Source organism: Danio rerio, chromosome 8, assembly GCF_052040795.2.
Source record: "Danio rerio strain M-AB ecotype USA chromosome 8, GRCz13ab, whole genome shotgun sequence".
Taxonomy (NCBI): Eukaryota; Metazoa; Chordata; class Actinopteri; order Cypriniformes; family Danionidae; genus Danio; species Danio rerio.
Genome location: NC_141028.1, coordinates 41828089 through 41841643, shown reverse-complemented (window position 1 = coordinate 41841643; position 13555 = coordinate 41828089). Strand labels below are relative to the sequence as shown.

Sequence of the window (13555 nt, the reverse complement as noted above, 5' to 3'; positions counted from 1 at the left end):
CCAATTTTAAAATGGTAAATTTGGCCCAAATGATGGAGGACAAATGTGAGCTACAGTTGGCAAAATGTGGCATAGTCATTTAAGGGTATTATCTGGGTCTAAACCTGCTCACATAGGTGCAAATGTGGCCCAGTTATCCTAAGACATATGTGTGCCACTTTTGGCAAATATTTGGCACAGTAAGCTCTGGCTAATGCGGCTGTGAGCCTAAAGTGCCCCAGAGAAGATATGGCAAATGTGGCCCAGTTATTTTAAAACATATGTGGGCCACTTTTGGCAAATATTCGGCAAAGCATACTTTGGTTAATGTGGCTGTTAGCCTATAGTGGCCCAGAGAAAATATGGCAAATGTGGCCAATCCATCTTAAAACATATGATCCATCCATCTTAAAACATATCTGGCGAATATTCGGAGTAGTAGGGGTCATAAAAAGGGTGATAATTATTATGTGATATTGCTATGGCTTAATTGTGGCCCAGATCTGGCAAACAGGAGCGGACAGCCCAAGTGCCATCGTTCCATGCGGTATCTGGAACAGATGTAAGTGTCTAGTGTGGGCCGGATTTGAGCCACATGGATTTTTCTAGGTAAATTCTAAATTGCTTGTCTGGGAAACCAAAATGTGTTTGTTTCGTTAGTGCACGTTGCTATTCTTTAGGGGAACAATTAAATAATTGAAAGTTTGTTTTGATAATCTTCAATCAAAGCCTGACCATTTGCTTCTGTGTTTAAAGTGGTGGCCTTTCTACTCTTTAATAATCAATATTTTGTTACATCATTTTACACTGAAATAATAGTCTCAGCAACTTACGGTTCAGGCGGCACAGTGGCTCAGTTGTTGGCGCTGTCGCCTCACAGCAAAAAGGCTACTGGTTTGAGTCCCGGATCTTTTGTGAATATCTTTCCAAGTTTGGAGTCAACATATCAAAATATGTTGTCAACAATCATAATTTCAATCAGTTAAAACATCACCATGATCTGAAAAGTTGGCTAATTAAAACTCCATTAAGACTTTCTGTTATGAAATAAATTTACATTTCGCCAGATCCTCTCATTTAAGGCATCAGATTACCTGCGCTGCAGTTCAAGTTTAGTTCAGTCACAGCAGACTGTCATGTGCTGTTTGTCAAAAGTGATTGGTCATTTAACTGAATCACATATGCGCAGAATTATCGGTACACTACTTCTCAAATTAGATCTCAGTATACTGTTCTTATAACTGAATAACCCAGTACATATCAGTTGATTTCGAGTCAGAGGGGGTATCAGGCATGATAAAAAGTAAGCTGTTTGTGGATAAGTGCTTAACGTTACTGGACATGTAAATTGTTTCAAATGATTCAGTCCGATTTGGTGAATTAATTCAACCGGTTTACTAAGACTATCCATTCAAAAAGAATGTTCAGAATCGCGATCACTAATGCAGAAATAAAACCCATTACTGGGTTAAATACATTTAATACTTTTATTTTTTATATTGGGTTGTGTTTAATGTTGTCACCATGCTGCTGTCATGTCTAGCCATTGTTTTTGTCACAGAAGCTGGAGCAACAGCGAGGATGACTGGATGAGGACTGGCTTGATCTGGCCAAGTAGGCATCAGGATTACAGACTCTGTACAGACTCAAACACTCAGCACAACTTAGGGCAAAGTAAGTAGATTTACATCTAAAAGGCTTAGAGTATGTATTAAAAACATTTACAAAGACGAATACAAAGGACATTTTAGCTAGAATTTTAGTTTGCTTCAGTTAGTTTTATAAGCACACAAAACAGTTTTACTTTAGTTAAAAAAAAAAAACTCTAATTTTTTTTTTTTTATTTTAGTTCACGAAAAAGTTTTTTCAATTCTAGTTTTCATTAACTATAATAACCTTGGTTCCGCCAGGCCGCTTGGCTTTTCTGTGTGGAGTTTGCATGTTCTCCCCATGTTTGTGTGGGTTTCTTCCAGGTGCTCCGGTTTCTCCCACAGTCCAAAGACAGGCTATGAGTGTGTATGGGAGTTTCCCAGTACTGGCATCTCATAGCTTCCATATCAAAGTTCTTGGAAGAAAAAAAGGTCAAGGTGCTCCAGGATTGGCCAGCCCAGTCATCAGACATGAACATTAGTGAGCATGCCTGAGGTAAGGTAAAGGAGGAGGTATTGAAGATGAATACAAAGAATCTTGATGAATTCTGGAATAATTGGCAGTTCATTCTGCTGTGGTGACCTCTAAAATAGAGTCTAATCCAAAAGTATGAATGAATTCATGCATAAATGAAGAAGTTGGGAGTTATCAGAGCCTGCTGAAAGGTTGTGGGAAAGATATGTTACAGCAAAATCCTAGTGTGATTATTGTATTTGATTTGTTTTGAATCTAGTATGGATGATTGTTATTAAAATTCCCCATCAGTATCTTTAAGAGGAAGCCTTATACTCTTTCCTTATACTCTCATTCACAAGAAGCAACGTCCTGTTTTCTGCTAAATAAAAGTGTTTCTCTTTCACTGAGATGGCTGGCTTGTTTTAATTTTTCACAGATGCCCAAAATCTCCACCACATTTGTCTGTTTTTGATTTTGAGCGAGGTCTGTGATTGTTTAATGCTAAGCCAAACAGTTACACACTCTCCAATAGAAACAGACAGAAACAAAACGCGACTCAAAAAATGCTCGAGCGAGGTTGCCCGGAAACTTCCCATGTCTAGAATTGTTTTCTTCGGTTGGCTTAAAAATTATGCCATCCTGCCTGGATTGTGGCTTTGTTCTAAACCACATTAAACTCCCCAAACAGCAGATTGATTACTCTGAAAGATGTGAATACATCTACTGTACAGATGCAGAACTGCCCACTTAATGTGAAAATGTTTTGGAAAATGCGTTGTTGTCAGCTCGCTTGCGGGAGGGAAGAAAGATAACCTTTTTACCTCATTTTAGGAAATAAGATATGTTAGACAGTCTTCTCTTGAATACTTTGCCAGATGACTTTAGCAGAACTCTTTCAAATATTAATATATATTTACATCACACTGAAAATGGAAATAAATACACCTATTTTCTGTACTAACAAGCCTTTAATGTACAGCTCAGCTATTAAACAAACAAAGACTGACTGCTTTTCTTTAGTAGGTGTTACAGTAGATGCACTGCGGATTGATGTAACTGTAGCATTACAGAGCATGCAATACCTTGACATGTCCAGTAGTCCAGAAATAGATGTTTGTTATCGTGTGTATATTTACATATGTACAATGTCCAAGGTATACGAATGATCTTTACAAAATTGTATTTGTTAACACGGTTTCCTCTGATGTTTGAATCACTGTCATGGTCTTGTTCTTCCTGAAGCCAACACGTCTGTTTCGCTGTTTATGCTCTCTCTTGTTAAAAGCCAGAAAGGTTAGGTTCCGTTAGAAGGCTGTGGAGAGGTGGACGTCAAACTGTTTCCGATGGTCAGTCATCTGGTCTACAAAAGATGAGAAGGAAAATTAAGTACATGAACACATGTGGGTTGTTTTCAGGATGTTAACATCTGAATGCTAATGGTGTTGAGACGTTTGACAAGTGTTGAGTATCTTTGTTTTCTGTCAAAAGCGTAAAGACCTTAATCTTCCCGACTGAAAAAATTTTAGTCTTTCTAATAGTTTATTTGTTTGATTGTGTCTTTTTTTTAATTTATATGTATTCCCATATTTATTTGTCATCTTAACCCCTTCATTAAAATGGTTAACTTAAAATTAAATACATATGAAGAGTTTAGATGCAAGACGTTCTAAATGCCATTTGATTTTTTCCTCTAAAATTAGCAATTTTTTCAGACTCGTGTTTTGTAGACTCTTACTTTTATATTGAAGATAAGTTCCTTACATTGTCTTTAAAGTGAAATAACTGAACATAAACATTGGAGGCTGAAAAAATGTTTGTTTTAGGAGAAAATTTCAGAGGGCATTTAGAGGTTTTAGAACTCTTCATACAACAGTTCTGTGTGGTTCTTGAATCCGACTGGCTGATTTCTGGAAATAACAGCATTTTTAAATATTATTTAAATGATTATTAGCTTGCCATTCAAACCCCCATGTACATTTACCCAGTTTGGGAAATGTATAAGAATATTAATGTACAAATGTTTACCCAAATTGTTTGTTAATTATTGATTATGGAAGAATGGACATTGTATTCTTTAATTTCATGCGTTATAGGCTGCATGTGGACTATAAAGATAATCAAATCATTTAACAAAGATTCTATCCAATCAATGATAAAATATTTATAAAACCAACACCACATCAAATATTACATTTCTTTTTTAAGTACCAAAGAGGGAGGAATCTGAACTGACTTATCTGCTATTTAAAAACACTAAAGCGATGATTTAACATCAAATACTTACATACTTCTTCTTGAATTTCATAGTTTTCGACAACTTGCAGGCTGTCAAAGAGAAATTTATTTAGATATTAGTTTTGATGTATAAAATCTTATGCACGTAATAAATAAATGTTTACTAAGTGGAATAATAGTTACCCCCAGTCTGATGATTTCCTTGTTCTGTCAAGCTGACGTTGCAGCCTCTGTAGAGTAAGCACAGTAAAATGATATAAATGAGTGATGTGATGTTCAACAAAAAATTTTGTCATTAGTGTCGTTAAGCGTTAGTTCACCTAAAATTGTCCCATTATTTTCTCACCCTCAAGGACATGACTGCATTTTGTCTCTTTTCACTGTGGTTTAAACACATCAGAGATAGAAAAATGCAGTCCTGTCCAGTATATGGTGCTAATGCACCAAAATAAAAGTACCCCAAAAGATTGCAGATGGGGCTCACACGAGATGCATTCCAGTTCAAATGTTTTATGCCCTTCATTAGCTAGTTTCCCTCTGTCTTGGTGACACGTATGTAGGTCATTGATTACGTGAGGGAAGATCTGAATGGGTTTAAAAGGGAATCCACGTTGAAACTGAACTGTGACATCACAATCACATTGCATTCTGGAACAGGTGCTGGAGTGGACATATAAAGCTTGATTAAAATCGAGGGGCAGAGAGCATGTCCATGTAAACTCCCCTCGTTCACTTGACAAAGTGGAACTCACTGTTTCCCTGAGAGAAAGTTTGACAGTGTATGTCTAAAAAATTAAATGGAGCACAACCCTAAGTTACACAAAATGGTTATAATCTTTTTTTTTTTTTTGGCTCAAAAATACATACACTGAAGAAGAGATATTTGAAACTTTTAGAGGAGACCCTGAGCCATATGAGGCAATTATTTATTATTTATGTATGCCTTTTATTGAACTTTTGAACTGCTAATAAAAATCAGTTGACTATTTCCATTGTACCGCTAGAAAAAGCCAAATTTATTAAGTTACCAACAGATAAATTAAATAAATCCAATTTGATTTGACTGAAAATGAAATTTGTATACACCTTGAATGCCTTGAGGGTAATAAAATCATAGGATAGTTTAATTTTTGCCTTGCCAAAAAAGTTTTTTTCTTCTTCCTAGTTTCCATTTTTAAAATAAAAAAAATGAAAAAATAAAAATAAAAAAGTCAAAATTAAGTGAGATGTTCCTTAAAACAAGTTAAATAATGGGGTAAGTAAATTCATAAAAACCTACCCCAATGGTAGATTATTTAGCTTGTTTTAAAGAAACATTTTGATAATTTCTAAAAACAACATAATATTTTTTACTTTGTTCTGAGATCAAGTGTATTTAATGACATAATGATCTCTTAATGATCTCAATTAAATTAATTAATTTATTTTTATTTATGAAAGCAAAGCAGTTTTGTTGTATTTGTGAGTATCTCCATTTAAAAACATAACCAACAAAACACAATCACCTTCAAACTATGTCTTTTAGACATTTATTTAGGATATTTAGATGTTGAAATGACGTCCCCTAAGGGTGCAGAAGAAAGTTTTTATGACATTTATTTGTACTTAGACACAGTCTTAGGTAAAATCAACTAAATCATGAAGTCTCTCAAAATCTCAGCAGAGGATCAATAAACACCTCTACAAACAGCATCAGCAGCTTCACTTATAATAATCTGTTTGATTGACTACCCAAGTTCTCAGTCGCGATTAATGAGAACTTACATTTTTAATTGTTTTATTAAAAATAAGTCACCACAGCAGTGAAGAGTGGCTTTTCTTGAGGTCACATCAAGAAGGTTGCTGGGTCGCTGGTTCGATCCTCGGCTCAGTTGGCATTTCTGTGTGGAGTTTGCATGTTCTCCTTCGCGTGGGTTTGCATGTTCACGCGTTTGCGTGGGTTTCCTCTGGGTGCTCCGGTTTCCCCCACAGTTCAAAGAAATGCAGTACAGGTGAATTGGGTAGGCTAAATTGTCCGTAGTGTATGAGTGTGTGTGTGTGTGTGTGTGTGTGTGTGTGTGTGTGTGTGTGTGTGTGTGTGTGTGTGTGTGTGTGTGTGTGTGTGTGTGTGTTTCCCAGAGATGGGTTGCAGCTGGAAGGGCATCCACTGTGTAAAAACTTGCTGGATAAGTTGGCGGGGACTAAGCCCACAAGAAAATGAATGAAATGAATGAAGGTATTCTTTTCACTCTTCTTCATTAAGTCTTTTTCACATTCGTTTGAAAGAATATTTAATTGTCAACCTCAAGGTTTGAACCAACTTTGCACTTAACCAATAGTCCAGCATTTATTTGATCTTGATAAATGCCCGATTTTATTGTCTATGTGTGTAGAAGCATCTCCAAAACAACAGATGGGCATGTAAGTAGTAAATTGTTCATTCACGAAGAACTCAGAAGACATTTCCCAAATGAAACTCACAGCATTACTCACTATTGTAAAATAGCGTGTAGTTCACCAATTGCCATGCCAATAACACGCACCTGGTAAACATCTGTTTGTAGCACATCTTGACACGTTTTCATTTCGACAAGCAGCTCTGAAGAACTGAACAAAAGACTACATTGTCTAACTCCTGTCTTAGTTCTGTCTGTTCTTTCAGATTTGCCTGCATTTGCAGCTGATGTGATGGGGCAAACTAGGAAAAAATCTTGAAATTAAGTGACTTGCTGCCAATTATGGTGACCTTTACTTGGAATTTGGGTTCTGCATTTGCCATCTTAAATTTCCATAGAATTTAAAAAAAAATTTCTCAACCTCCTTTGTTTAAGATGAGATATTTCACTGTAAACAACTAAAAAAGGATCTAAACTCTTTAATAGTGAACACACACATACACAGAGACAGCAATGGCTCTTTGAAAATGTTGTTTTTGGAGCGAATTGATGAATCTGGCCCAACTGATGACAGTGTCAGCTAGCTTACACCAAACCGCATTGTGAGTGACTATTCCTTTACCTTTAGCAAAGTGAACAAAGACATCAGCACGATTCAGCCTCTCTGGCCCACTCCACTAAACCTGCTGGTATCACACTTTAATGATAGTGACCAGGGGCCTCATGTATCAACGCTGCGTACGCACAAAAACTATGAGTACACCAGATTTCACGCTCATGTTTGGATTTACTAACGAAGAAATAAATGTGACAATGTGCGTTGATCTGAGAGGGGTCTGGATGCAGACCTGGTGCAGTGCAATCCGAGCTGCATCCAATGCTTTTTAGTGCGCTCACCTAACCCCACCCCTAACCATACCCGTCACAGTGACATCACTCACTACATTGAGTGCATTGTGTCTGACATTGCATTGTTGAGTGATGCAATCTCAGAGTGCATCATAATGGCTGCATCCAGATACTATTGGTTGATCCAAGCCAACGTCATGTCTGGCATACATGCATTTCTTGTTTTATTTCCATTGGCGATTCCTAGAGGCAACTGTGTTAAATTGCACACTACAAAGTATCTTTGAACCATACAATGGCAGCTGTATGGGACAGGATCATCTGCATGTCTAGCAAGTATATAAAGTTTCCATGCAGTTGACCAGCCAAACATTAAAGCTCAATTTGCAGCCTTCACCAGTTTTCCCAATGTAATCAGAGTGATCGATTGCCCACACATTGCTATAAAGGCGCCATTGAAGACGAATTTGCATACGTGAATCGGAAACATTTCCATTCAATAAATGAGCAAATAATATGTAATGCTCAAATGCACTTAACAAATATTGTAGCAAGGTGGCCTTGGTCAACAACTTGGTCAACCCATGATTAATTCATCCTTATAAACAGCATGGTTGGGATTAGGCTCCAAGGTGGCAGGATCTCGGTCAGTTGTAGAGCGGGCGATTGAGCAGGTGGAATGCCAGTGGCGCTGCCTTGATAAGAGTGGAGGGGTGCTGCTATAATGCCCTAACAAAGTGTTCCTCTAATACATCTGTGTCTCCCACAGATAGGCCCAGATTAAGAATTCAGAGGCCCCTGGGCACAATGTCTTGTAGCCCCCCTACCTGGCCACACCCCTATACCTCCAATACACATTGCTTGCTTTTGCCATTGCTGTTTTGTTTCGTTTTGCCAAAGTATAGTCATTGGTGAGACACATGGGATAGTGTTGAACATGATGGCTAGAACTAGAACAAAGGAGCACATGGTGAAGGTCACACGAGGAAAACAAACACACAAGGATAACAGGTTGTACCAGTTGTGCACCTAAACGAAAGGAGGGGATGAGAGGAGAGTATGTGGAGGAGAAATTGGAGTGCGAGGAAAATAGGAGGTGGCCAGGGAGGAGTCACAGAAGGAAGGATCCAGGAGGTGAGTTGGAGGGCGTGGAATAGAGGAGTTGGGCAGGGAGGAGTCGCAGGAAAAAGGAGCCAGGAAGGGATGAGAAGCAGGAGATACCAGGACACAGCCAGGAGGACGGCCCAGGGTGGAGTTGACGGAGGGAGGAACCATGGAGGAGGAGTGGTCGCTGACTTCAGGGGGCCGACTGTGGGAGAGGCCGCAGCTGGAGGTGGAGGGCGAAGGTTATGCTGAGGATCTGGAGGACCGAGATGGAGCGAACGACTCACTCGACCAAATCGACGACACAGGTCTGGATGCCTGCGGTGAAGCTAGAGCGATAGAGGACCGAGGCAAAGCTGGAGGGAAGGAGGAGCTCAATAAAGCTGGCAGGATGGAGAGAGGAGGCACAGCGAGTCAGGGCAACGACTGACCAAGGCGAAGCCGGGGGGACGAAGGAGCCTGGTGGAGCCGGTGGGCCGACGGTCTATGGAGGAGATGAGGGAGAAGAGAGCCAGCGTGGAGCCATTGGGTCAAAGGGCCGAGGCGGAGTCGTAGCTCGGAGGGTGGAGGAGATGACGTCAGGTGATAACCTCTGGCCGGCAAAACAGGTAGGCAGGCCCTCAGGGATACCTCCACACATGAGACTGAAGAGCGAGCAGGGGGACTGGCTGACTGGAGCAGTACTGGAGCAGGCAGAATGGTTGTGGTTGACATCAACAGAGGTGAATAGTGCGGGTTTGGGTGGGATACTTCGGGGATGAACAGGGCTGGAGGGCTGTCTGGGAACAGCGGAAGGGGCTTGACTTCGCTCCAGAAGTCAATGAGCAGCAAATTAGGGTCCAGGGCCTGCTCACCCTCTGCAGTAGGTCGGTGGGCGGGAAGCCGGGAACTCTCGCTCTGTCCCTCGATGTCCACCAGGACTCCCACATTCAGCATTGTTGCCGGCTTACACACCTAGTCAGACGGCTGGTTGAGCTCTTCCTGCTCTGTGGTGTTAAGCTCTGTCGCTTTCAATGGCGATGGCTCACACACCGGGGGTGGTTCTCTGTCTGCGGTGGGCTCTGGCGTATGCTCCCTGCAGATAGTGGTTGGGCTGGTCGCTAAGTCTGAAGTGGCACTGACATCAAATAATGCTTGGTTCCTCGACAGTGTCTACTCCACATAGGCAACGAGACTGCCCCGAGAACCATCTTCAGACGACCGTGCTCTGCAAGCAGTGTTCAAGTTGGAGTTTAAGAACCCGCAGAGCATGTTGCCCGGCCAGCTGGATTGTTGTGCCAGGAACAGGAAACTGTCTGTATGGTCCTCGAGGCTGTTTTCCCCCTGCTTCAACATGAAGATGAGAAAACCAGGGGTGTAGATGGTGTCCATTAGGAAGAAACATGAGGGGGAGGAAATTAAATCACTGGGGGAAAAAACACTATGAAAATAAAACTGTTTTACATGTTATAGCACATAATTTGATTAACGCCATTGCATCGTAATTTGTTGACTTTAACTGCAGTTTGGCACTTTCACTTTCATTCAGGAACATTTCATGCATGCCCCCTGTGACAAACAAGATATTGGATGCGAGTATGAACTGCTGGAAGAGTGTAGTTTTAATGGAAACTGATACCACACGCTGTATGGGAAAAACTCCACATTTTAAAATGCAGGTATCTGTGGTCCTTCACTGACTCAGTAAGTGCAGAGAATAACAGCCGTGTGTGTATGGAATATCATGTAGCAAAATGCAGCCAATATCCTATACAATGGTAAGAGTTTGATTTACATGTCTGTGCTGCACTTCAATAATACCGGCATACTCCATGTCTTAATTCGATTTCTGTTTAGTTTGATTATGACCTAAATCAGATTAATCAAAAACCGCTGTTTACATGGTAGACTGGTAGACTCTTAATCAGAGTATTCTCTTAATCATATTAAATTGGACTATTGGTGTCCATTTAAACGTATTTACTGTCTCTCCCTGTGCAAGAATGATCAAATCAGGAACCTTTAAGAGACTACCAGAGCAAGCATTCTCTCTCAATATAATGCAGTTTTTTTTAATTATTTTGTTGTGTATTATTTTTAGTAATTTGAGATGCAATGACTCTTTGCAGAATATTTAGCTGCAGATCCACTGCTTTTGGCGTTCTTAAATGTCAGCATGCTGCATGTAATATGAGGTTTGCTGAAGGTGGCAGCTGAAATGAGGAAAAGGGTTTGCATCTTTGATAAACTATGACAGTTCTTGTTCATTGACAGGTAGTAATGAGATTTAAATATATAATATATAATCTAATCTATTATATACAATTTTAAAGAATATATAATTACATGTGGTCCCTTAAAAATCTGTCTTTTTTGCATGGGTACCATCCTTAACCCCAATCAAACCATGCTCTGGCCCTCTTCAAACTTTACCAGGGCTGGCCTACTAAATCATGCCTGGGCATGGTATGGAGCATTCATACTAGTCAAACTAACCCGGATTTGGGGGTAAAAAGAACTTGATATGGTAGCTTAATTTGAATACACTTATGGAAGTTCTACAAATCCTTTCATTTTCATTGCCAACTTTTCACAGGACGTTTTTATAAATAAAGCAGCTGATTTGTATAATTTATATTTATTCAAATTATTAATGTATTTGCTTTGCACTGGTGAGAACTGTTTGTAAGTCTACACCTAAGTGGATACATATACTGCAATTTACCTAACCTTCTACCGCATGGTGGCAACATGCAATCCGCTTGTTAAGTGGTGACGTGTTGGTGATGTATGTAATACTGTTTCCGGGTCTAGGCTGCCACTTGGAAAATATTCGTTTATGATCACTTTTTATTCATATCACACATTAAAGTGAATTTTATATCAATTCATAGTGTACACAACAATCTCTGGGCTTGCTGCATCACAAATATTACAATTGTAACAATTTATAAAAAAAATTAATCACTTTCTGGCCATCGAATATTAGCCATGGATATATACAATGTGATTGTGATTTTCGAAAGTATTACAGTGCTTTGTAAACGTTTATTATTACCATTTCATAAGTCTCCCCATACAGTTTCATAGAGCGCTTGGACCCAGAAGCCACTTTGCATGACGTCACACCTGACAAGCGGATTTATGGTTATTTTCCCTGCCACTGTTTATAAGACCAATGTTCTTTTTTTTATTTATTTATTTATTTATTTTTTTTGGAAAGAGAAGACCTTAGCATAGCCAATAATGTGGTTTGGTAAAGTCACATGACATGCAGTGTTTTTCTGCAGCTTGATTTTTGACTGACTTGATTGAATGCAAATGTAAACATCAATAAAAAGGATCAAATGATGTCAGATCTGCACAAAAATCTGAATCCACCATTAGTAAGTTATGATGACATATGCACAACTCAAAAAAGATTTATTCAAATTACTTATTTTGTAAATCGATCAAATGTATGTGTTGCCAAATGGCAACACTGTGCAATAGAGGAATGTACAATAATGCAATGGATTAGCTAGCTAGCAAGGTCAGCTGTGAACTTTTAAGTTGTAACAATAAAAACATGAATACTAGTAATATAATGTTGATTAGTCATGTGTTAACGGCATTTGCATCATGGATAAAATCTAATTTCGATGGCAATACTACTTTTGAATAGATATCAATACAGGGAACAGTGTAGTGAGGACCACCATGTTCTATCATAAGTGAAAGAAGAAAGAAGGATGAGATGGGTTTTAGTGACCATAAGAATGATGCAGACTAGACATTTGATAAGAGCAGTGATGGAGACCATTCAGGTATTTTAGCTCAGAGGCAGATGAGACAGGTGTGTTATATATAGTATAATTTATAAACATTGTTAGCTAGTAGCTACATTATTCGGATACATGTGGATATATTAGACTTGTTATTTTTTGTTATAATATTTACTAGAGAAAATATTTGTTTTTACTGTATGTTTTATGAATGATAATACAATATTATGATTGTTTACAATAATATTCAGCAAAAAAAAAAAGAATGGAATAAATGAAAGCAGTTAGAATATAAGTAGGCCCACATGGAATCTGAATCTTGAAAAATATTTTTCAAGACACTTCTATACAGCTTAAAGTGACATTTAAAGGCGTAACTAGGTTAGGTTAACTAGGCAGGTTAGGGTAATTGTATAATGAAGGTTTGTTCTGTTGACTATCGGAAAAATAGCTTTAAGGGGCTAATAAATTTGATCATAAATGGTGTTTAAAAAATAATAACTGCTTTTATTCTAAGAGGGGTCTGGCTGCAGACCTGGTACAGTGCAATCTGGGCTGCATCCAATGCTTTTTAATGGGCTCATCTAACCCCACCCCTAACCCTACCCGTCACAGTGACATCCCTAGCTCGATTTGAGTGCGTTATGTCTGACATTGCATCGCTGAGTGATGCAATCTCAGCTTGCATCATGAAGGCTGCATCCAGATACTATTGTTTATTCTAGCCAAAATTAATGAAATAAGACGTTCTCCAGATGAAAGAATGTTATTAGACATACTGTGAAAATTTCCTTGCTCTGTTAAACAGCATTTGGGAAATATTTAAAAAGGAAAAAGAAAATCAAAGGGGGGCTAATAATATTCAACAGTATATCAATTAACACTTCATTAATCACTTAATTATCTTGTTAAATTTTAACCCTATAATACTATAATTATAACACTTTGATAAGTTATTTATTTATTAATTTATTAATATTAAGTAAACTAAAAGTGCACATTAATTTCAAGGAAACATCACAGTGGATCAATTCAACAGTGGCAAAAGATGAAGAGGAAGATAATAAACTTTTAAGGCAGAATTCAGTCCTTTCTGTGGAGCAAAACCTGTAAAGATGAAATCTACATAGAATTTTAGGAAGGTGATAGTAGCTTCAAGCTGTA

General features: G+C 38.6%; 1 protein-coding gene across 3 annotated transcripts in view; it reads right to left on the bottom strand.

The window, feature by feature from the left end:
- Positions 1-13555, bottom strand: part of csf1b (colony stimulating factor 1b (macrophage)) — a 73373-nt gene that overhangs the window by 33014 nt on the left and 26804 nt on the right. For 2 of the 3 annotated variants that reach the window (XR_015497282.1, NM_001080076.2), the window contains 3 exon segments: positions 4504-4550; positions 4370-4410; positions 3034-3445 (listed from right to left, as the gene is read on the bottom strand). The exons of the other annotated variant lie outside the window; for it this stretch is intronic. Coding sequence is in view for 1 of the 2 variants with exons in the window: in NM_001080076.2 (NP_001073545.2) it covers positions 3390-3445; positions 4370-4410; positions 4504-4550 (144 nt within the window). In the remaining variant the exon portion in view is untranslated. 3 annotated transcript variants of the gene reach the window in all.